General features: G+C 37.0%; 1 protein-coding gene across 1 annotated transcript in view; it reads right to left on the bottom strand.

Annotated features, from left to right (window-relative positions):
• Nucleotides 1-22396, bottom strand: part of CACNA2D1 (calcium voltage-gated channel auxiliary subunit alpha2delta 1) — a 343011-nt gene that overhangs the window by 82865 nt on the left and 237750 nt on the right. The window contains exons 6-7 of the mRNA XM_081799703.1: nt 3831-3900; nt 1647-1697 (exon numbers count right to left, since the gene is read on the bottom strand). Of these exons, the coding sequence (XP_081655829.1) occupies nt 1647-1697; nt 3831-3900 (121 nt within the window). The remainder of the gene's footprint in view (nt 1-1646; nt 1698-3830; nt 3901-22396) is intronic.

Genomic DNA, 22396 nt, shown 5'->3' with positions numbered 1-22396 from the left:
CTCCCCCTACCCCCATGCAAACAGGTGAAAATTCTGGAAACACACCTTGATCAAATACTGTTAATAGCTCATAGTCACCTACTAACTAGCCAGTGATCACAAAAGCCCTGCTTTCCAAAACTTTCATACTCTTTCTTTCTTTCTTCCTTCTGCTCAATACAGTTCCCCCAGATGTTCTCACCTACGCAGCTTTTTGCTCCTGTCAATTCTTCCACTGGAAATTCCATTCTCTTTCCTCTCCTCTCCCATGCCCACCTTGTGAAATCCTAACTCTAAGGAATCAATTCTACTTTTATCTCCTTAATGAAGTCTTTTCTGACACTTTAAATCAGAATGCTCTTTCCTATCAACTCTTAGTGCTGGGTCAGACTTTACATCTATCACCTTCTACAATTATTTTAGTTACTTGGAAATAGAGTTTAGTTTCACTAATACACTTGAATTATCTTTGAGAGACATCTTAATCATCTTTGTCTCTACATTATCACATTGTATAAAGGACAGCCTCCATACATGTTTGTTGAAATATCCTTTAAAAATGGTATTTCAATTTCGTATGCATTTTTAGTCTTCCGATATGCATGTGGGTTCTAGAGATTTTAATATGAAAAATTATTTCTGGGAATTATCATATATCCAATAAGGTTATAACATATTGAATCACCATTTAGATTTATACTTAAGAAGAATATCAAGGATTAGCATATAATATAAACTCCACAATAATTTAATTAAAATGTTCTGACTTACATATATCTTAAGAAATGAAATGGGAACTAACATGTAAGTTATAGTTGTTGAATTCATTTATCTTCCCTTCTTCAGGCTAGGTGATAGGTTTTTAACTTGTTTACTTCAGATCATTTTCTAAATGTTTTCAAACGTTGATACTAGCTTGTAGTATGGATTTATCTGCCTACAAAACATTGGATTCTGTTTCTTCCAATGTGGCAAAGAATATAAGAAGATGTAACTTTTTCTCTCAGGGAAAATAAGCATTTTATACCTCATATTTTTAACTCCTTGGTATTACTCTTAAAAACTAATTATTTTCGATGTTCCACAATTTCATCTTAAATTTTATTAGAAGATTATACACACACACCCCTTAACTTGAAGCGATGTAAAAAAATAAAACGACCAATATAAAAACTTGTGGAATTCCTTCCTATATACCAGCATTTCCCTTGAAAAAGTCCCAGTATTGGCCTTTAATATATTCGATATTTATCTATTTTGTGGCTAAATCCCTACAAGTTATTTGAATTAACTAATTAATGACTAAGTGCCAACTAATTTGTTTTGTTTTGTTTGGTAGCAGGAACTGCTAAGTTTTAGCAACCAAATACTTTCTCCTGTTTAAAATATAAAGCAAAAATTTGAAACAAAAGAATAATTTTCAAAAAGCTCAGACTTTAGAATGATGCCGTAATTTTCAATTCCAATATAGATTCTTATTTACAGTAAGAGAATTTTTGTTTGTTTTGTTACTGTCTTAACATGGCTTCTTTGTCTGGATATAAAAGTCATCACGATTGCTCTTTGCCTTCCCCCTCCCCCCCACAGCCTATTTCCAACATACTACTGTTATCTTCAAATCCTCCCTATATTTTCAGTATATATATGTAAAATATTTAACTACTCACACATCAACCAAAATAAGCATGTCTTTAGGTGATGCAGCTCCTTGGATGTACCTGAAACAAATACTATATGAATACTTTTTTATCTTGAAAAATATTAAACATTGATATGTTTTGAAAAATTGGTTTTTACTGATTTCTTCAAGGCTTTTCCAAGCATGGCCCTACTTCCATTCTATCTCAGTAGACAATGTGCTTTCATTCACAATTCTACAATGTTGATTTTTAAAAAGCTATATTTAACATAATAGAGATGTCAGAGGCAAAATAAGGTATGTATCACAGCTATAACAAAAGATCAAGAGATGCGTTCTAGTATTAGAAGCAAAAGAAATTAACTCCTGGATGTGAAATATATATATATATATCCTAAACTCCAATTTATTGACCGTGGGGTTTAAAACTCACTCTAAGGAATTATAAGATTATATCCTATTTTTCAATGAAAAAAATAAACACAGAAATAGCTAGGTGGTCTAGGAATGTGAGAAAACAACTATCAACAGACAAATACTAAGGGGTTATACAAAGGGATAAGGAAGCAATTTAAAACAAAGTAATATATAACATTGCCAAGAGTAGAATCACCGGGAGAACCAGTTCAAAACACTGATTCTCACATTGAACCCCAGCCCTACTGACTCAGAATCTGTGCCTATTAAAGCAAATCTAGGAAAGTTGTATTCAGATAGTTCAACGACTGTAGAGAGAAAGTGAATTGCAGGTGAATGATCCCCAAAGTTTATGCTGCCTGGCCAGCCTGATGGGGGTCGGAGGGCTGACTTACCCACCAGGAAGAGCTGAACCTGACCTCAACTTTTTAGTTATCACTCCGGCCTCTTTGCCCATGACTAAATCTAACTTCTCAGAAGCCTGCAGAAAACCTGCCAATTCGTTTTCAGACAACATCCAACACAGTGAGTATCTACTCAGGACTACGTGTTCATGAAACAGAGCTTAAAACGTGCACCAAAGTCTGTTTCTCTGTAAGGAGGTAAATGGGGCAGGTTCGCCAGGATATTCCAATGAGAGGCAAATCTAGTTCATGTCCAGCTTGTGAACTGGTCCTGGCATGCTTCTCTATGGGAAGATGAGAGGACAGGATAGCAGGTTGGCACCTTGCTTCTAAGGTTCCCCTCAAAAACAAGTTCCTGAACCCAATCTACATGATATCATAGTCTCGGCCTCCATTCAACAACCCATAGCTTCAGGGCCACCACATCTGGAGAAACATTAACAAAAATATTATGTGGATTATAATATCTGGTATTATCATTTGTGGCTGATGTTCATCTAAATTGCTACTGGAATGCTTAATAGTCCATTTTCAAAGTCTTAAATATATTTCTTCGAATCAATCATCATGCATCTTGGAATTTGTATAAACCCTAGCAAAAAGTTAGAAATCATCTAAATGTCCAATGGGGGATTTTCAAAATAAGGTACCATATAATCATTCTAAAATGACGTTAAGCAGGTCTCTTATGCATAAGCACTCAAAGGTATTGATATGAAAGAACAGATTACAAAGCAGTATATTGTATAAAATGTGAACTCCTTAAAAAAAGAAATCTACACATTAAATACATTTTTTAAAAAATGGAAATAAAATACACAAGCTTAATAATTGTTTCCCAGTGCGTGCACTCATGAGCTATTTGCTATTTTTCAAGGTATATGTTAGGAGAATGAGTTGCTTTAGTAGTGAGGAACAAAAAACTTTCCTTTTGGGAAAATGAAACCTAAGCTTTGTGACCGTAACTAGGGGCAGCTTTTACCTTGGAGCCAGTTCTCATTAGTTCACTGCCAGAGGCAAACCACCTTCTACTCTATCGAAACACTTCATTAGAGCTCTACTCCAAGCAAACTGGGAGCTTTTCAATAGAAACCCCCACCAGCTAAAAGAGATTTAGAGATGACATTGAATATAAAACCTACAACTAGTCCATTTGAAGCCATGTGACAAATCATTTCAACAATTTTCATTATTATTGCTCACTTGAACTCACTATCTTCATTGTTTTAACTGCATTTATTTATTAGATGGAAAAAAAAAAAAAACACCAGAGCTCTTTAAAATAATTAGACAATATTCATTCTAAAATGGAAATCCTTTCAACTTTTTCACCAAAAATGTGACCTTCTTTTGTCTAGTTCATTTTTTCATGACTACCTAAAAATTCTTACCATGGTCTTCTGCGTACATCATAAAGATCAATCTTGTTTGGAGTTCTACTGTTATCAACCCATGGGGAAGCTAAAAGAAAGAGAAATTAAATGAAAAATAGAGAAATTAAATAAAAATATTACATATGATCTAGAAAGATATTTTCAAAAGTCACAAAACTCCACTGACACATTCCACTTACCAGAGCAATAGTTAAAATGGGATTATAATTTTTTTTTAAAGATTTTATTTATTTATTTGACAGAGAGAGACATAGCGAGAGAGGGGAACACAAGCAGAGAGAGTGGGAGAGGGAGAAGCAGGCTTCCCACGGAGCAGGGAGCCCAATGTGGGCCTCGATCCCAGGACCCTGTGATCATGACCTGAGCCGAAGGCAGACGCTTAACGACTGAGCCACCCAGGCGCCCCGGGATTATAATTTTTATACCTTAGTCTTTTTCAAAATGGCAAACACAGCAGTGTAAAAGAAAGTTAACAGAAGTTAATTTTCTTTTTTCACATTATTTCATAACTAACTTGTAGACATAGGGATTTTCTAGATGCTATCTTAACGTGTTTTATCAGGTGTCCAGCAGTTATACATTTTACTTCCCCTCTACTAACATAAAAATTTACCTTAAAAGGAAAATTACTTGCCACTAATGGAAATTGTACTTTCAATTTTTTGATCTTTATATTTTCATTCAATGTCATACTATCTTGATCTATAAAAAGACACCTGTTTCTCTTGAATTGTTATTGATATAGTGGTAAGATTTTTTTAATCTTTTTCTTCACATATTTGATAATGGCCAGAACATTTGCGATTATAATTAAAAAAGTTAAAGTAGAATTAAAATAAATCCACAGAAAACTATTTTCCTTAAGTTTATTTGACTGATTTGAAGTAATTCAAGCATAAATTCAAGAATCTTGTATTAGTTTCAGAGCCTTTATCATTTTGCAATCATCAGGAAAAAAAAAATGTGTAACTGCATTGATTTTTTGAATGCAATTAATTTGCATTTTTCTAACCAAATCTACCCTTTAATTAAAATTAAATACTTTACACACACACACACCTTAGATCTAATGGAGAATAATAAATGCTGCAGAATTAGATAATTTTATGCTGAACAAGTCCTCTCCTTGAACATATGACTCTTAGGAAAATTCCTTTAATAATTCACATGACTTATGCCCCCCAATCTACTTTGCCCTTTTCTCTACTGAAAACTATGGAAATTGTGGAAAAATTTACTTTGAATCAGGTTTATCAGTCAACTATAATAATTTGGCCAATTAGGATATGTCAAAAAATAGGTAACTTCCGAGTCTCTCCTTGCCTACAAAATTTTTTTCTCATTAGTGACTAGATTATAAAATGACATTCATTTTAAAGGACTAATCACATTTATATAAAACAGTTTAAATATAGCCATCTCCCAACAACCATTTACAATATAGTCAATGCAAATGAAATGATAAATTTACTTTTATTCCTACAATCTTCACTTGCAAAAACATAAAGCCAGTCAGGTAACATTTCACTTTGTTTTTCTTTTTGTGGGAGCCCTGGAACAAAGCAACAAGCATGCCAGGAGACATGCCAGTTCACGTTCAACTAGACCTCTATAATATCTGACTCCCCAAGCTGGGGTCTAGGTGATAACTACAAATTTAAATGAATGATATCCTTTCAGTACAATGTTTTGCTGGTTATACATTTATTGCCTCTCAGCTCCAAAATCACCCCTTTATCTTGCTCTATGAAAAAGGATCTGGGCTCTTAAAATATTTTTCTCTTACCAAGGAGCACAATTTTAAGCTTTGTCAGCAGATGATGAAAGAGAGACACTCAGTGAAGAAAGGGTTTTTGCTTCCTGCTTCTGATTTGTTTGCTCAAAGGCTCTTGGGGCATGTGAGGCCTTCCTGGTGTCTGGATCCTGCAGGGCATTGTATTTTCCAGAGCTCAACTCCTATAGCTTGGGTAACTTTTGGAGGGCTCTCAGACTCTCCAAAAAAAAAAAAAAAAATGGCCAGCAGTACTCCCTGACTACTTTTGTAGGAGTGCCTCCAAGGAGACATTTTGGACCTAGAGGATGAATTACCAGCAAACCATTCTAGCATGACATCATAGCAACTTTTTGGTCATTTGGTGGGCCATGACTCCATCTTCCATAAGAAGATCTGGATCTTGGGGGGGGTGGGGGGGTGGGGTGTGGCACTTGGGTGGCTCAGTCGGTTAAGCATCTGCCTTTGGCTTAGTTCATGGTCCCAGGGTCGTGGGATCAAGCCCCGTGTCTGGCTCCCTGCTCAGTGGGGAGTCTGTTTCTCCCTCTCCCTTTGCCCCTCCGCCAGCTCATGCAGGGTGCACATGGTCTGTCTCTCAAATAAATAAAATCTTAAGAAAAAAAAAAAAAAAAAAAAGCAAGATCTGGATCTCAGCCCAGAGGCACAGGGGATTGAGGTTGCTTCCTCAGGCTAGCTCAATTCCAGGGGGAGTTGTTGTTACAGATTACATTATATAATACTGTATCTGGTATACCTACAGTCTTCAGAGTGATCTGTACTTCTAGCTAATCCCTCAGTATTCCAATCCCTGTTACAATAATTCTTTACTTAAAAAAAATTAACTTGCAAAAAAATAACTTTTCCTATTCAAAATACTGTTTTCTCTCTCCTGATTGGATTCAGACTGTTACAAATGATCAGGAGAGATGACAGAAGTGACATTAGGTAACACTGCAAAGGTCCCACAACTACCATGGGTTGGAAGTGGTTAAACAGTGATTTTGACAAGTGACTTAACAAACCTGAAATTTGAAAGTCATGTTTAAATTAGATTTCTGAATTCTTTGCAGACGACATTCATCTAGAATTTGTTTTCACTATAATTGTTAATTGAAATTAACCGTGATATGCAGTATTATGCTCTGTAAAATTGGTATCTTTCTTTAAAGACAGAAAAAAGGTTTGCAATTTACAGTATGAGCCAGACCATTCAATTTTAATATGGTTTATAAAATTAGATGGTTTATATTTAAAAATATTAATAATATTCTCTTAGAAGTCTTCTGAGATATTTACTATTAGGAAATACCCCTTGATTATACGAAATTAAGATACTTACATTATGGTAAAATTAAACAATGTATTTTCTTCTGTGGTATCACTAATTAATTTGTTGCAAAATCCCATTGTGGCACTTAGGTGGTACATTATTTATAGAGGCTCAGAATTACAGAAGGTCAAATAGTAAAAAGGATAATAACCATTCACTGAAATTCCCTGAAATAATCACTTTCTTAATGATGCATAATGAAAGCTATGTGTTTTGAGAGGAAATTGGAGCTTCTAAAACTCCTGTAAAAAGGCATAATGGTGTTCATTTTAGACGTCCCTTTTGCTTTCCACTAAGATTTTGGGATGACAGGAGGAGTGGTGTCCATAAAGTGGGCATTGTATTTCTGAATGCCATCTTTAACGGTGACAATGACCGTTTAGAAGAATTTTTTCTCCAATCAAAAATGAACTGTGGGCGTGTCTTCGGCTAAACCTACTGGACTACAATTCTACTTCACATGATATTTAGGGTGTGCTATGCTAGTTACTCAATCAGTGACCTCAAAAGGTACTTAAGTACCTTAAGTACCAAAGTTTATTCCTCACTCATATGACCCAGAATACTGAAATATGGGTTAGAGAAATGTTCTTGAGAAAGTATGCAGATTGTAGTGCCATTTTCTGGTTAAAATGCTCTAAAAATAATATGAGCGTACAGTTTTTCATTTCAACTGCTAGGAAATAATAAAGCACAGAAGGATGAAGTGAGGCCTGATTCTCTTGGTAGAAACACCACTTCAAATGACAGCTAATTGCATTTCCCATTAATGAGCTCAAGAGCATTTTTCTAATTCTAATAGATTTTGCATTTTTGGTCACATAGAAAAAAGGAAACTTCACATACTCAAAAATGCCTTTAAAAACCCAACCCTCATAAAAACCCAACCCTGGTCCTGCTGGCTGGATCTAATTGGTATTATGTGGATCATTACTTTAAGCTCGCCTCAGTCATCTCTTATGGATTATTAGTGATGGTTCTGAATTCTAAGCCATGATAATGAATTTGGACTATTTTTAAGCCAGAATTAATTCAATAAATGTGTACTGTATAGCCCACAAAATTTCCAGGAATCTGAATGTTGCTGCCCAAACACTACTGTCCCAGAATGAATTCTCCACACTCCCTAACTCATATCATGGCTCCTGTATCAAGGTCCAGGATGAGTCTCTATAACAGACTGAGGGTTATGTACCCACACAAAAGTGCCAGGGATTCTAGAAAGGCAAATAGCTGGCCTTTTCAGATTCTGTGTTGTAAGATGGGCTCTGTTTTCCAGTAAAACCTTTAACCTGGGAAATACCCAAGACATGGAAAGGATTCTCTATCCATTATGGTAACAAAAATAACTTAATGAACAATCTCAGATCTTTTGTTTATTAGCACAAAGTTTATTCCTCACTCATATGACAGTCTAAGTTAAGTATCACTACCCACAGAGGCATAGATTCTGCTTCAAGATGGTATTCAATGACTTCTACCTGGTGGCACTCTTGCCTTCTTCAGCACTTGGTTTCTAAAGTCACTCAGGAAGTGTAGAGAAGGCACGCCCAAGTCCTAACAATCTCAGGCTTGAACTGAGACCTCTTACTTTCACTCATATACTACTGGGGCTGCATAGATACAAGAGGTCTGACACGTATAGTCCCTGACAAGATGTCATTTCCAAAGGCAGAATTTCACAATGGAGTGAGAAGACACAACTCTGTTAGGCAGCTAGCAGCCTCGGCCACAGGTACAGATGGACAACTAAAATATGAGTAACGTCCACTACTCTAACATTATGTTTTCTGTTTTCAGCAATGTTTCAAGTAAGCCACCATTGAAATGAGAGAGATGAAGACGGGCTAAGTTCAGAACCCAGTAAATATAAAAAAGATATTGGATAAGAATTATTTCTAGACTCGGGCACTTAGGTGGCTCAGTTAGGTGTCTGACTCTTCATTTCGGCTCAGGTCATGATCTCATGGTCATGGCATGGAGCCCTGACTTATGCTCTGTGCTCAGTGGGGAGTCTGTGGAAGATTCTCTCCCTCTCTCTCTCTCCCCCTCTCCCTCTGTCCCCACCCCTGCATTCTCTAAAAAAAAAAAAAGACTTCTAGACTAAATCTTAGAACTGAGATTGCTAGCACAAGAAACTCACTAGAAGAACATAAGTAGAAGCCAACTCAGTATTGTTTTTGATGCTGTTTGTGCTACCAAAGCAACCACAAGGCTAGACTGTAGAAATCTTGTCACTGTTGTGAACCCAAAGGCAATTTCTGGGCTCTAAACCTGCTGCAGAAACAGCAAGATATGAAATTTGTTTAGCCCCAAGCACATCCCTCTTCAGATGTGCCAGAGAGGGTTACAGACAGAAGGGTTACTCCCAGAGCAAGCACATGGGCTAACCAAGATATCTGCTTTATCCAAGAGTAGGTTGTCTTTGCGTTTCTTACCCAACGAATTGTAGTATGTACCACAAACCTGTGACTGCTCTGTATTTCCTACTCTTTTTTCAAATGAGAATTTTTATTGTGGTCATCCAGAAGACAGTATCATTTCATATAAGATACCTGGGCAATAATGGCAACAGGGCAAAAAAACAAAAAAGTAACCAATATTCCACTGTATAAATAGTCAAATTAGGAAAAGTTGTATCGCCATGATGGAGAGAATTGCATGTTACCTGGAAAGCCTGGATTTTTATCTGGATGTAGTAACTTGTTGGGATTTTGGATCATCTTCTATGGAAAGATAGTGTGTTCTATGTGTGAGGAAAAAAAAAAAAAACACATATGCACAGATATTCAGATGACCAAAGGAATAGTCTGTGACAGTGCTTTAAAATACTCTTCTTTCTCCATCCTTCTAGTAACAGTACCTCCCAAGTTTTAGGTGATTACCTACTAGAAACTGTATTTCTCAGTCTCTCTTGCCACAGTAGGGCCATGTGATGAAATTCTCGTCAATAGCATTTGAGGAGCAACATATGTACAACTTTCTGGTCATGCTGTTTGCCTTCCACTAAGTTTCCCCTTCTTTTTCACCCTAACCATAAATGTGGTAGTGTCGATCCAGTTTTGGTCATTCAGATGAGGACAACAACCGAAGGAATGGCAGATGGAGGGGACCACGCTTGCTCTACAACTAATCTACCTATTAGGTAAGAGTTTTATCTGAGAAAAATATATACAGTCTCTGTCATGTTAGCCATTGTTTAAGTAACTGAACCAATAATCTGTTAGAGGTCAGAACTCTACCCCATTACATAGACTTGAACGTAAAGGAAGTGAATGCTTCACAGAGTGTTGGAAATCTGCTTCACTATTTCTTACATTCCTCTATCTTCTTAGGGCAGTGTTATTTTGGCCCTGAGGAAACCGCTTATTACTTATATATTTACATTACTAGAATCTAGTAATATATCTTTCATTCAGTACTGAATTTGGGGGTACACATGTGTCTAAAAAGCAACTGGTTCCCAAACAATTTTCATTCCCAGATCAAGTTTTCAAATGCTGAATGACGGAAGCTTGCTGTCACAGAGCGCCACCAATGAGCTGCAGAGGCAGAAGGTGAGACTAGAAGGCAGTCATCCCACTCGAGTCAATGCTCATAGGAAGAGTCTGTCTTCTTGTCTCTTCTTTAAAATGTTCTTGTCCGACTGGAAACAGCCTAGTGTAGAACTTCAGAAAGGAGTCTGGAGCTAGTCCACTCAGATTTTTCACTGGATGAATTACTTAACCTTTTTCAGTAAAACGAGAGTAATGATTCCTATTTCCCACTTCCAAGGGTTAAAGATTCAATGATTTACACACACAACACTTAGAACTAAGTTGGCACATAAGTAATCCATATGTGAATATTAGAAAACGGTATCATTGGGTCACTGGATCTGATTATAGAGAGATTTTTAAAATAGATTATCAGAAGATGTGCTTAGATTTTAACTGCCTACAAGTACATTCCTACTCCATCGCCAGTGATGCAGGATGCTGTCAGAGAGTCAATAAAATTTCCTGGGAATCTAAAGGACTCCATGAGGTCACTCCAGAAACCCCAGAAAGAACACTGGCATAGATTAAGGGGGGTAAGGATGGGAAAGGTGTACAGGCAGGGACCTAGATAATTGGAACACTAGGTTTCTTGGCAGTTTCCATCTGTTTTGCCCTTGTTTCACATTATTTAGCAACATTCTCTTAAGTTCTACTCGGATACTTGTTTTCAATTCTAGTACCTGTTATGTCAATCTGTTTACCCAGCTTAATTTAACAAATATTATTCACTATACACAAGGCACTGTGTTAGGTGATATGAGGAGTACACACACGTGCACACGCACACAGCCATCTCTACGAGCAGTTGCTTACACTGCAATGCTTTCTAGAAAGAGCGTATACAAAATAAATTTGGAAGGAAGATAAAATTTTATAGCTATTATAATACAAAAAATTTCTCTGAGAAAAAGTAAAGAAAGATTGCTTTTGGGGAAATCTTTCACGTGAAAGTTGGTGCTTATATTCTATTTTAAATGACTGCTAAGACGCCTATGACCAGAGATGGAGCTCTCGCATTAAAACATGGAGATGAAAAAAAAAAAAAAAGGTAGGTTGCAGAAAATAAAATAAAAGGAGACAAAAGGGCAATGTACGAGTACGTGATCAAGGCTGAACCTTATAGTAAATAAAACTGGAGATGGACATTGGGTTAGAATCTTTGGATGATCTGAAGCCTGCAGTCAGGGAGCCAGATGTCATTAAGTGAATAATTCCAGATCATAATTTCACTTGAGAACTGTTAACATCAACTGTGTTTCAGATAACTTGTTAATATATTTATTAGCTATCTCTTGGCACTTCATTTTAATCTAACATGTTCATAATTTTTTCTCTCACCTGTGAACTCCTGCAGAGCAAAATTCACTCTTACCAGTATTTGAATTCTTAGCATATCTGGGTTTCCTCAGCAACAGGACATTTGCTTGTTCTTACCACTTTTCCCCCTTGCAACCGTACTTGACTATATTGACTCAATGCAATTGTTTCGGGATTTTAATTTAGTTACTGAGCCATGAGGCTTGATGTTCAGATGCTATCACTGGTTTGGCTTGAGAGTGCCTTTGATATCACTACTGTAATATGTCCAGAACATTTCTATAACTTATCAACAAGCAGCACTAACTCACATACAGATACAATGTATCATAGCCAAGAATAAATCACTGTAGTTCTAAAAATAAAAGCACTTAATACAAAGTGATTTGCTGGTAATTCTACTGATGCCAGATAAGCTACGGAAAACAGTTTCATTGAACATAAAGGTTATCTGTGGGGCACCTGGGTGGCTCAGTCAGTTAAGCATCTGCCTTCAGCTCAGGTCATGATCCCAGGGTCCTGGGATCGAGCCCCCCCGTCGGACTCCCTGCTCGGCAGGAAGTCTGCTTCTCCCTCTCCCACTCCCCCTGCTTGTGTTCCCTCTCTCTGTCAAATAAATAAAATCTTTTTTTTTAAAAAAGGGGGTTATCTGTCAGCAGCAGCAGGTCACAAACACATTGTGCAGTTATAAGTGGAATATTCAATAAAGTAAATAGTGCACAAAGACTTAATCATTTAGATGGCCCTTAAGTAGTTATTAGCTGTGGCTCAGAAATAAGCTTGTAAATACAAGTTCTATAAAGGTGAGGATTTACTGAAGAATAATTTCAGGTATGTGCTACCTAGAGAAAAATGTGATCTCTGACAGAGAAAAAGTTTCCCATTTTGTAAGCAAACAAATCCAATGAGGTAATATTGATATATTCATAAAAAAAAAACAAACTGTGATTCTACAGTAACACGTTGCCTGTTTTTGTAAGTCAATACATCTTAGACAATGTTGATAATATGTTTCTTATTTTTTTTATTTGGTGTACCTAACAGAAGTGCTTAGAAAGGTGTCTAAATTTTTGACAAAGATGTTAATTTTCCTTAATAAAATATAGTGAACATAAAATTACATAGCAAAGATGTTTCTATGTATATAAAAATGGATGGCATACAGTGTAAAAATTTAACAGTGTATAAAAGAAAAAGAAACAGAATGAGAGAGATCCTTTAGAAGTTAAAAAGACCTGAAGCTTTTTAGCAATGCTTATTCACATATTTTATGTAGTGTTATCCACCAACCAATTACAATCAGCTTCCAGGTTCATATCAGCATCTTATTTACCTACTCTTTTTTTTAAGATTTTATTTATTTATTTATTTATTTATTTGACAGAGAGAGACACAGTGAGAGAGGGAACACAAGCAGGGGGAGTGGGAGAGGGAGAAGCAGGCTTCCCGCTGAGCAGGGAGCCTGATGCGGGGCTCGATCCCAGCACCCTGGGAACATGACCTGAGCCGAAGGCAGACACTTAACCGACTGAGCCACCCAGGCGCCCTTAACTACTCTTTCTTGTCAGCAATAAATCACTTAATTGAAGTGTGACTGGATCCATAGTTGATTGCAAAGTGAGTAACTATTACAACCCTTATGTGTGAAAAATAAGACAGCTTCAGGTAAGAGATGAGGCTATACAAAAGCCAACAAATTTAAGGCTACTGAATCATCTCTATAAATCAGAATCAAATGAGAATTTCAAGATAATATTTTGTGCGTGTGTGCGGCGTGTGTGTGTGTGTGTATAATTACTGGTCTAAATCAAACTTACCAATTTACTCCCCAAATAAAAATACTTCTGGTATTTTATTTTAGCATACAGTACCAACATTCTCATATACCCTCAAATTATATATTATAGTCATCTTAACTTACACTTTATGTCTGTCACTAAATTCATTTATTTTATCTTTTTTATTGAGATATAATTCAGATATAACAATGTGTTAATTTGATACACTTAAATGAGGGCATTATGCTAAGTGAAAAAAGTCACACAGAGAAAGATAAATACTATATGACCTCTCTTACATGTGGAATCTAAGGAAGCCGAACTCACAGAGACATTGAGTAGCAGAAAGTAGAATGATGGTTGCTGGGGAGGGTGGAAATAGTGTGATATTGGCCAAAGGGTACAAACTCCCAGTCAAAAGATGAATAAGGTCTGAAGATAGAGCATGATGAGTATACTTAATAACATATCATCTACTTGAAAGTCACTAAGAAATTGCATCTTAAATTTCTCACCACAAAAAAGAAATGGCAATTATGTCAGGTGATAGGAAGGTGTTACCCAACACTACACTGGTAATCATTTTACAATATATAAGTGTATCAATATTTATTTTTTTTTGTAACATCTCTAATATCCTCGTTTTTTCTATCTAAAGATTCTCCTTTTCAAATTCCTACTTGGGGGATGCCTGGGTGGCTTAGTCAGTTAAGCGTCTGCCTTTGGCTCAGGTCATGATCCCAGGATTCTGGGATCAGCAGGGAGTCTGCTTCTCTCTCTCTCTCCCTCTGCCCCTCCCCACCATTTTTTCTCTCTCTCTCTCAAATAAGTAAAATCTTTAAAAAAAATTTTTTAAATAAATTCCTATTTGGTCCCTTGTTCATATCCCACATCTGATCATTACAATAGTGTATCTTCTGGTCAAGGTTCTCTCAGTGTTTCTCCTTCCAATCAGAATAAACACTGTTTTAGCTATAGTATTCCACTGCTCAAAATGTCGATGGTATTTTCCTAACATTAAATCCCAAACAATTCTGACATTCGGAGCCACAGAATTTGCCATTAATGAAACTTTTGATCTGATAGCACTCTTCTTCTGTAACAAACTCTTAGATTAACTAGGCTTACTAGCCTCTCACAGTACTTGCTCATCTCCCTGTTTCTCACTTTGTGCTTTTCTTCCTTCTAATTGGGCTTTGCCCTTTTTCCTTCAACTTGATTTTTCAAACCAGAGTTCATAAACCAAGCCCATTAACTCTGGTCTCTAATCACTATGTCTTTTCCAAAAGTCCTATAGCAAATGTATTGTTACAGCTGGTCTAATTTATCTGACATTTAATCATTTAATTTTCTGTTTTATAATCTAAATTTCAAGATGTATAAATGTCGACTCCCCAATTAGATTAAAATTTCAGGCAGATTGGAAACAATTTGGTCTTTTAAAACACACATGTGGGGCGCCTGGGTGGCTCAGTCGTTAAGCGTCTGCCTTCGGCTCAGGTCATAATCCCAGGGTCCTGGGATCGAGCCCCACATCGGGCTCCCTGCTCCACGGGAAGCCTGCTTCTCCCTCTCCCACTCCCCCTGCTTGTGTTCCCTCTCTCGCTGTGTCTCTCTCTGTCAAATAAATAAATAAAATCTTAAAAAAATAAAATAAAACACACATGTGGGGGCTCCTGGGTGGCTCAGATGGTTAAGCGTCTGCCTTCGGCTCAGGTCATGATCCCAGGGTCCTGGGATCGAGCCCTGTATCGAGCTCCTGGCTCAGCGAGGAGCCTGCTTCTCCCTCTCCCTCTGCCTCTCTCCCTGCTCATGCTTTCTCTCTCTCTCTCTGTATCTCTATGTCTCAATAAAAATTAAAAATTAAAAAAAATAAAACACACATGTGGGGGCACCTGGGTGGCTCAGTCAGTTAAGCGACTGCCTTTGGCTCAGGTCATGGTCGCAGGGGCCTGGGATCAAGCCCTGAGTTGGGGTCCCTGCTCAGCGGCCAATCTGCTTCTCCTTCTGCCTCTGTGCACCTGTTCCCTTTCTCTTTCTGTCTCTCTCTCAAATAAATAAAATCCTTAAAAAAATAAAACACACATGTGCACAGAGTAACCACATCAGAGGTCTTTTTGTCCCTGAGCACCTCTTCTCCCCTTCTTACTTAGTACAGCCTCTGCTTTTCACCTGCATACATGACCACCTTGAAGGTAACTGGGCCCACAAGGCCACTAAATTCTGGCCAACGTCCCACAAGAGGAAAGGTTTTATGTGACTTCGAGCAAGAACCCCCAACAAGAGGGAGAATACTGTTTGTCCATTAAGAAAGAGCACAAGTAACAGAGGTGGGTTTGAGGCAGAGGTCACACTCAGATGACAGAAACCAAACAGGACCACGGACCCCCTCTTCGTGAAGCATCCCTATCAGCTCCAGTCTATACAACTGACTGATACTCAGACTGAAGTGAAAAACAAACTTCCATAGTGTTGAAATCAAACTGTTTTTGTAATTGGTAGTATTCCTAACTGGTACACTGGATTTTAAGCATTATTAGCATAAAAATAGTGATAGTGGAATCACTTCCATTTCAAGTTTGTTTATACAGCAATCTGCAAATAGAATACATTTATAGCTAAACCTTGCATCCATTCACAAATATCAAAGTAAAAAAGAAAAAAAAATGGGCTTTTAAAAAGGTAACTGAACATGAAAACAGTACTTCTATACATACCATTAATATCAAGGCTCCAACACTATCCCATTTTCTTCAAATTGGCTAGGAATCTATCACAAATGCTGCCTTCATAAATAACCAAAAAGGAAAAAAAAAAGTATTCTTTGGACTAACCTGTGTCATCTGCTATTTGATGTTTAAAACATTTTTGAGCTATTTTTCAAAAAGTACTAGACAACTCAAGAACAACGGACCATCCATATGGAAAGAATATGTCACTTCATATACTTTGTACACAGGTTCTTTTGCATTTTAAAAATTTTAGCAGATATAAACAACAAAGAATTGTCTCCCAGAGGTGTAGTTAACAGTCACTCAACAAGTAATAGGTCACTTTATTGTAACCCCATGGTTTTGAAATGAACAAATGAAGGAAGGCAGAGAGAGAACAAGTGCTTAATAAGACATTAAGAAAATGTCATATGAAAATGAAGTAGATTTTTGGCTTTTTCTGCAAATACAACTAATTATCTAAGAAAAGAGTAAGTACTGCCTCCATTGGCATTTCAGTGAGCCACTAATTCCTAATTACAATCCCAATTACAGCAGGAATTAAAACAATTTCAGGAGATACTAACAGGTAAATGAATAATTTGTACCTCTGTTTTAACGACGGGTAAAAATTCACAAAGTTGACAGCTCTTGAAAGCAGTTTAATAGCTTTAAAGGTCATTTATCCAAAGCAATTAAGAGCTTTCAAAGGAAAGCACTCATAAATTGAACTGATTTTCCAATCAGCACATACTCAGTGAAGATGTCACTGGACATGGGCTCCCAGCTTCGGCTATGCCATGAAGCTAGCTCTAGGACTTCTTGTCCCACAACACAAGGACTGTGGACATCACAAAAGCAAAGCCTAAACACTTAAGTAGATAATGTTAGTGTCTGCGCTGGAAATCATCTTCCATCATCCCAAGTTAGTGGTGAAGAAATGGGCTCACAGATGTAATGTGACTGAGCCAAAGCAAGTAATTCTGCTGACGACAGTTTTCACATGCATCAAGAACTCCTCTTCACCCTCAAATTTAACATCCCTTCCATTATCACACAGCCTATCCACCTTCTAGGCTGGAAACTGAAAGAGGAGGGAGGGGGTGCAGGAGCCAAAGGAGGAGAAGGGAGAGAAGAAAAGAAAAAGACACACAGAATCCTTCTTACAGTTCATTTCCATACACATCAACCAAATCAGAAAACAGGCAGTTTATCGAGGTTCTGTCCAAGGACAGATGTCAAGAGTTCAAGTCTCCACTGATTACTAGCCAAACTGCTTTTCAGAACCAGCTCTGCAGAGGTGCCTTTATAGGATGTCAGCTCGAGAAATTTCTGTACTTGGAGTCAGTAGTTTCTCCACATCATTTAAATAATCCAATAAATGAAACTAATAAAAGTGGCTAACCATCACTGACTTTCTCCTATATGCAGGCAATTGGCTAAGAAGTGTATTTAATTATTTTCTTCTTTTAACAATTCTACAATCTAAACATTATTGTCTTCCCATTATTTGCTGAAGTCTGTGAGTGTTTTCCAAAGGTTGCCACCACATCAAATGACGGAAGTGACATTTATAACCTGGTTATTGGGTAGAATATACTTGCTTAATCCACTCATGCCAAGTAGCCCTGCTCTAAATTGCATCTCAACACGGAACATTTCTTAGACTCTATTGTGAGTCAGAGGATCCTAGTTTTTGCAAAAACACTTTATTTTCAGTAATTGTGGCAAACATTTTTTTAAAAAGATTTTGAGAGTGAGAGAGCACGCACAACCAGAGGGAGAGGGAGAAGCAGACTCCCCGCTGAGCAGGGAGCCCGATGTGGGGCTCAATCCCAGGACCCCGGGATCATGACCTGAGCCAAAGTCAGATGCTTAACCGATTGAGCCACCCAGGCACCCCTGTGGCAAAAATTTTTAAAAGACAGTTGACAGAACTTCTTTAAATATAAAATTTCTACACTTGGATTAATGTATATAATAGATTGTTTGATCCCCACAAGAATTCCATGACATAACGTGGAAGCTGATTTTCCTATATCACAAATGTAGAAACTCAGAATGTGACAGATATGGTTGACAGATTTAGCTAAAAGAAATATAGGACACCAAGTTAAATTTGAATTTTGATAAAGATCAGATGTTTTTAGTGTTTTTCCCAAATACTGCATACCTGTATTAAAAAATTTGTTATTTGTGTGAAATTCAAACTTAACTGAGCAACTTTTGTTTTACTGGGAAACCCTATTGAGAAGTGCCCTAACCAAGGTCAGAGGCTAAAATCTCTGGACCACCTCTACCATGCGGTGTTAACTGGTAGATATTATTGCTTAGAAATGTGGAAGGGGTCATAAACAGATGGCTATTTCAGTTTCCTTGTCAACTGACTGAAATCTCAATTATGTTCTTCATTTTCTCACATGAAAAGTGAATTTAGAAAAAAATTATTCTAGTTGATATTCACTCTTGTAAAAATGCCTACTGTTTTCTATTTCCAAAGTACTTTACAGTTTATTATCTCATTGGTAACAACCTTCAGGGAATAAACCGAAGAGTTGCTGTTCATATTTTTTTTCCAGATTTGATGATCAAGGCTGAGAAAATTTCGAAAATCCAACCAGTTTCTCACAGCTACTAGGGACATCTAAGCCTGAGGCACAAATCTTGTTATATAAAAATCCAATTACGTGGGTGCCTGGGTGGCTCAGTTGGTTAAGCGACTGCCTTCGGCTCAGGTCATGATCCTGGAGTCCCAGGAGCGAGTCCCACATCGGGCTCCCTGCTCAGCAGGGTGTCTGCTTCTCCCTCTGACCCTCCTCCCTCTCATGTGCTCTCTCATTCTCTCTCTCTCAAATAAATAAAGTCTTTAAAAAAAAAATCCAATTACGTAAAAGTAACATATATTCTATTTCCATTATAGTAAGATAATAATAGTAAAGGCTATTTTTGACCTTTACTTTAACAGACAATTATTAGGGATGAGCCACTCGATCTTATCCTGGCGTGTATCAAAATGGTAAGATCAGAGGAAAAACGTATGATTTCCTGAGTAAATTTTAAAAATCACTTCATTTAAAAAGTCTTTAAACTTGAAAAAAGGGTTGGATGTTTTAAAAACATGTCAGCATCAACAGAAATATGGTGTCTTAGTTTTTAATTATAATATTGTCTTAATGTCTTACGATAGAGACTTGGTTCTATTATATTGTTAATATATATATAAAAAAAATCATTCAGCCTTTAACCAAATAAATAAGCCTAACACAGAAAGACAAATACTACATGACACCACTTCCATGAGGAAACTCAAAGAGTAAAGTCATAGAAGTAGAGTAGGATGGTGGTTGCCCAGGGTTGGGGCAAGTGGGAAATGGGGAGGTATTAGTCAGAGGTAACAAAGTTTCAGTTATGCAAGAGGAATAAACCCTAGAGATCTTCTGTTTAACATAATACCTATAGTTAAAAATACTGTATTATACACTTAAAAATCTGCTAACCCTCTTATCACAAAAAATAGAATAATAAATAAGATGGTGGGAAGAAACTTCTAGAGATGATGGACAGGTTTATAGTACTGATTGTGGTGATGGTATCAGGGGTGTATGTATACTTATCTCCAAACTCATCAAGTTGTACCCATCATATATGCCTTCTATATGCCAAAAGGTAGTCAGGAACAAAAGGAAATGAAAAGAACTTAGGAAGGAATCACCGAAGTTCAGTTATGTCAAGTGTATTTCATAGCAGTCAAGACAGCTATGTTAAATGACCTCTTCTAAAAGGTAAATGAATTAAAGCCACCAGTCGTTTAGTGAACCAACTTGTCTGGCATACCTTTGCTCAAAAACTAACTACTGCGAGAGGCCGAGGGTTGCTTCCATGGCTAATATTAGGGGGGAATCGTAAGGATTCAGCTTAATTAAACAGTCAAAAGTCTTTTCCAAGATCAAGTGGACAAATATCAACACATTTAAAAATATATGAAGAGGGTTAAGAAAAAAAATCAAAGCCACTGTCCTTGATTAGCATTTAAAATGAAAGAGTATAGAAGATAATTAGGAAGGCTAAAAGTTAGCTGCTATTTGTAAAAAGAGCCATCTTTAAAAAAATGCTCATAACTCAATTGTTCTTTCCTTCCTCTTCTTGACCGCATGTTCTCTCTCTCCTTTCTTATGCAATCTTCCCTCTGTTCCCTTTCCTATTTCTCTTAGAATCCTTGTCTCTCTTCTTTTTCTCAGCATCATCAATTTCCTTTGGTACTGGGCTCTTGGTTTTTCATTATTACACTAATTTTCCTCTCATCTTTTTCCACCTTTCCATCAATTTTTCATAAATGGAATTTGTAATGAGGCAATACATTTTAAAAGACTTTACAGCTATATAATACTATAAGTTATTGATAAATGCATTCTAATACCTGTGTATTACTGAATAGGTCATCAGGTGTCTAATTGCCATGTTTCAAAATGACACTTAGAAATGTTTTGTAAGACCTGATATAACTTTAAGGTTTATTTTTTTTTTTAAAGATTTTATTTATTTGACAGAGAGAGACAGAGAGAGAACGAGCAGTGGGGAGGGGCGGAGAAGCAGACTCCCCGCTGAGCAGGGTGCCTGATGTGGGGGCTCAATGCCAGGACCCTGGGATCATGACCTGAGCCGAAGGCAGATGCTTAACTGCCTGAGCCACCCAGACGCCCAAGGTTTATTTTATCACGTTTATTATGTTCATGAGTAGTGTTGCTTTTTTTTAAATATGATCTTATATACTAAAATTTTCAGTCTCTTGATACATGATATTTAACATATTAGCAAATAAGAATATTTAGAAGGGTTGTATGACACTGAACCATATTTCTTTAAGTAGAAAATTCTACTACAACCTATATGGTAATATTACATAGATACTAACATTATTCTATTAACTCATGATTTTTTTCCAACAATGAAAAATGAAGTAGGCCTTGACCAGCCCATTGGGTTTCTACAAAAGAACTGTCACTGATCTTACCATCTGGCATTTGCATCCATGCAGAATGTCTACCTAATCTTAGTGCTATTCAGTCTGATGATGCCTATGTATTTTTTTATTAATATTGCCATACAAAGCTAGATATTAGCTAATGTCTATTTCACCCCATTTTCACTGGTGTGACTTTTTATTGTGAATAATTCTATTTGTTAAAGATATTTAGAAAACTTAAGTCTCAAGAAGAATTGTTCTATATATTACAATTGTTTCAAGTCAAATTACCTAACATGTATCCCATAATACAAGCAAAAGCACTTGTGCTTGTCAGCCCATTCTAAAAGGTGAATTTAAAAATATCAGCAGATATTTCACTTAAAGTCTTTTCAACAGGTTCTCGGGATATATATGAGTCATAAACTTTTCTTTTTTGTTATTGATTTATTTCTCCTTACCCTCCTTTATAAGAGTAAAGGATATTACAAAAGGGTTTATTCATTTTAATGTGTAAAATATATTGATCTTCACTGAATATATATCATCACTAAGATGCCCTCAAAATTAATCCAACCTGACACTTATGGAAGCTCTATTTTCTCTAAAATTTCATTTTGTTTCCCGTCATACTCATTTTAACAAATCCCCATTCACTGATTAAAGCAAAGCATCAACACTTTCCATATAAAAAACACAGACTTGAAATCTGGAGAAATATTTCACTTAGCTTCTAAAAATTCTCTTCCATTCTCCAATGTGATTCAACACGTTGTCCATCTGAGCAGATGGACCCTCATCTCAGAACTGTTTTAGGATTCATGATTCATGGCAACCTCCTGTCCCAGGTACCCAGACACCTGCTCGTGGCATCACCGTAGCCTGGCCCGATTCCAGACGCCAACAGCTCCCACTGCTCCTGAGGTCTCACGGTTTGAAGTGATTTGGGCAGATGCAGAGCCACGTAAGGAAGAGTACGCTTTCCTTCCAAAAGTAGTGTGCTATCTTTTTCTCACAAAACGGGAGAAGCTAACAGATATTAGCTTAGTATTAAGAAATATCAAGAAATATTAAGTCTGGGGCGCCTGGGTGGCTCAGTTGGTTGGGCGACCGCCTTCGGCTCAGGTCATGATCCTGGAGTCCCGGGATCGAGT

This window comes from Leptonychotes weddellii, chromosome 12 (genome assembly GCF_054177405.1).
Source record: "Leptonychotes weddellii isolate Sample4059 chromosome 12, ASM5417740v2, whole genome shotgun sequence".
Taxonomy (NCBI): Eukaryota; Metazoa; Chordata; class Mammalia; order Carnivora; family Phocidae; genus Leptonychotes; species Leptonychotes weddellii.
Note: the sequence above shows the minus strand (reverse complement) of the source record. Positions and strands in the feature narration are given on the sequence as shown.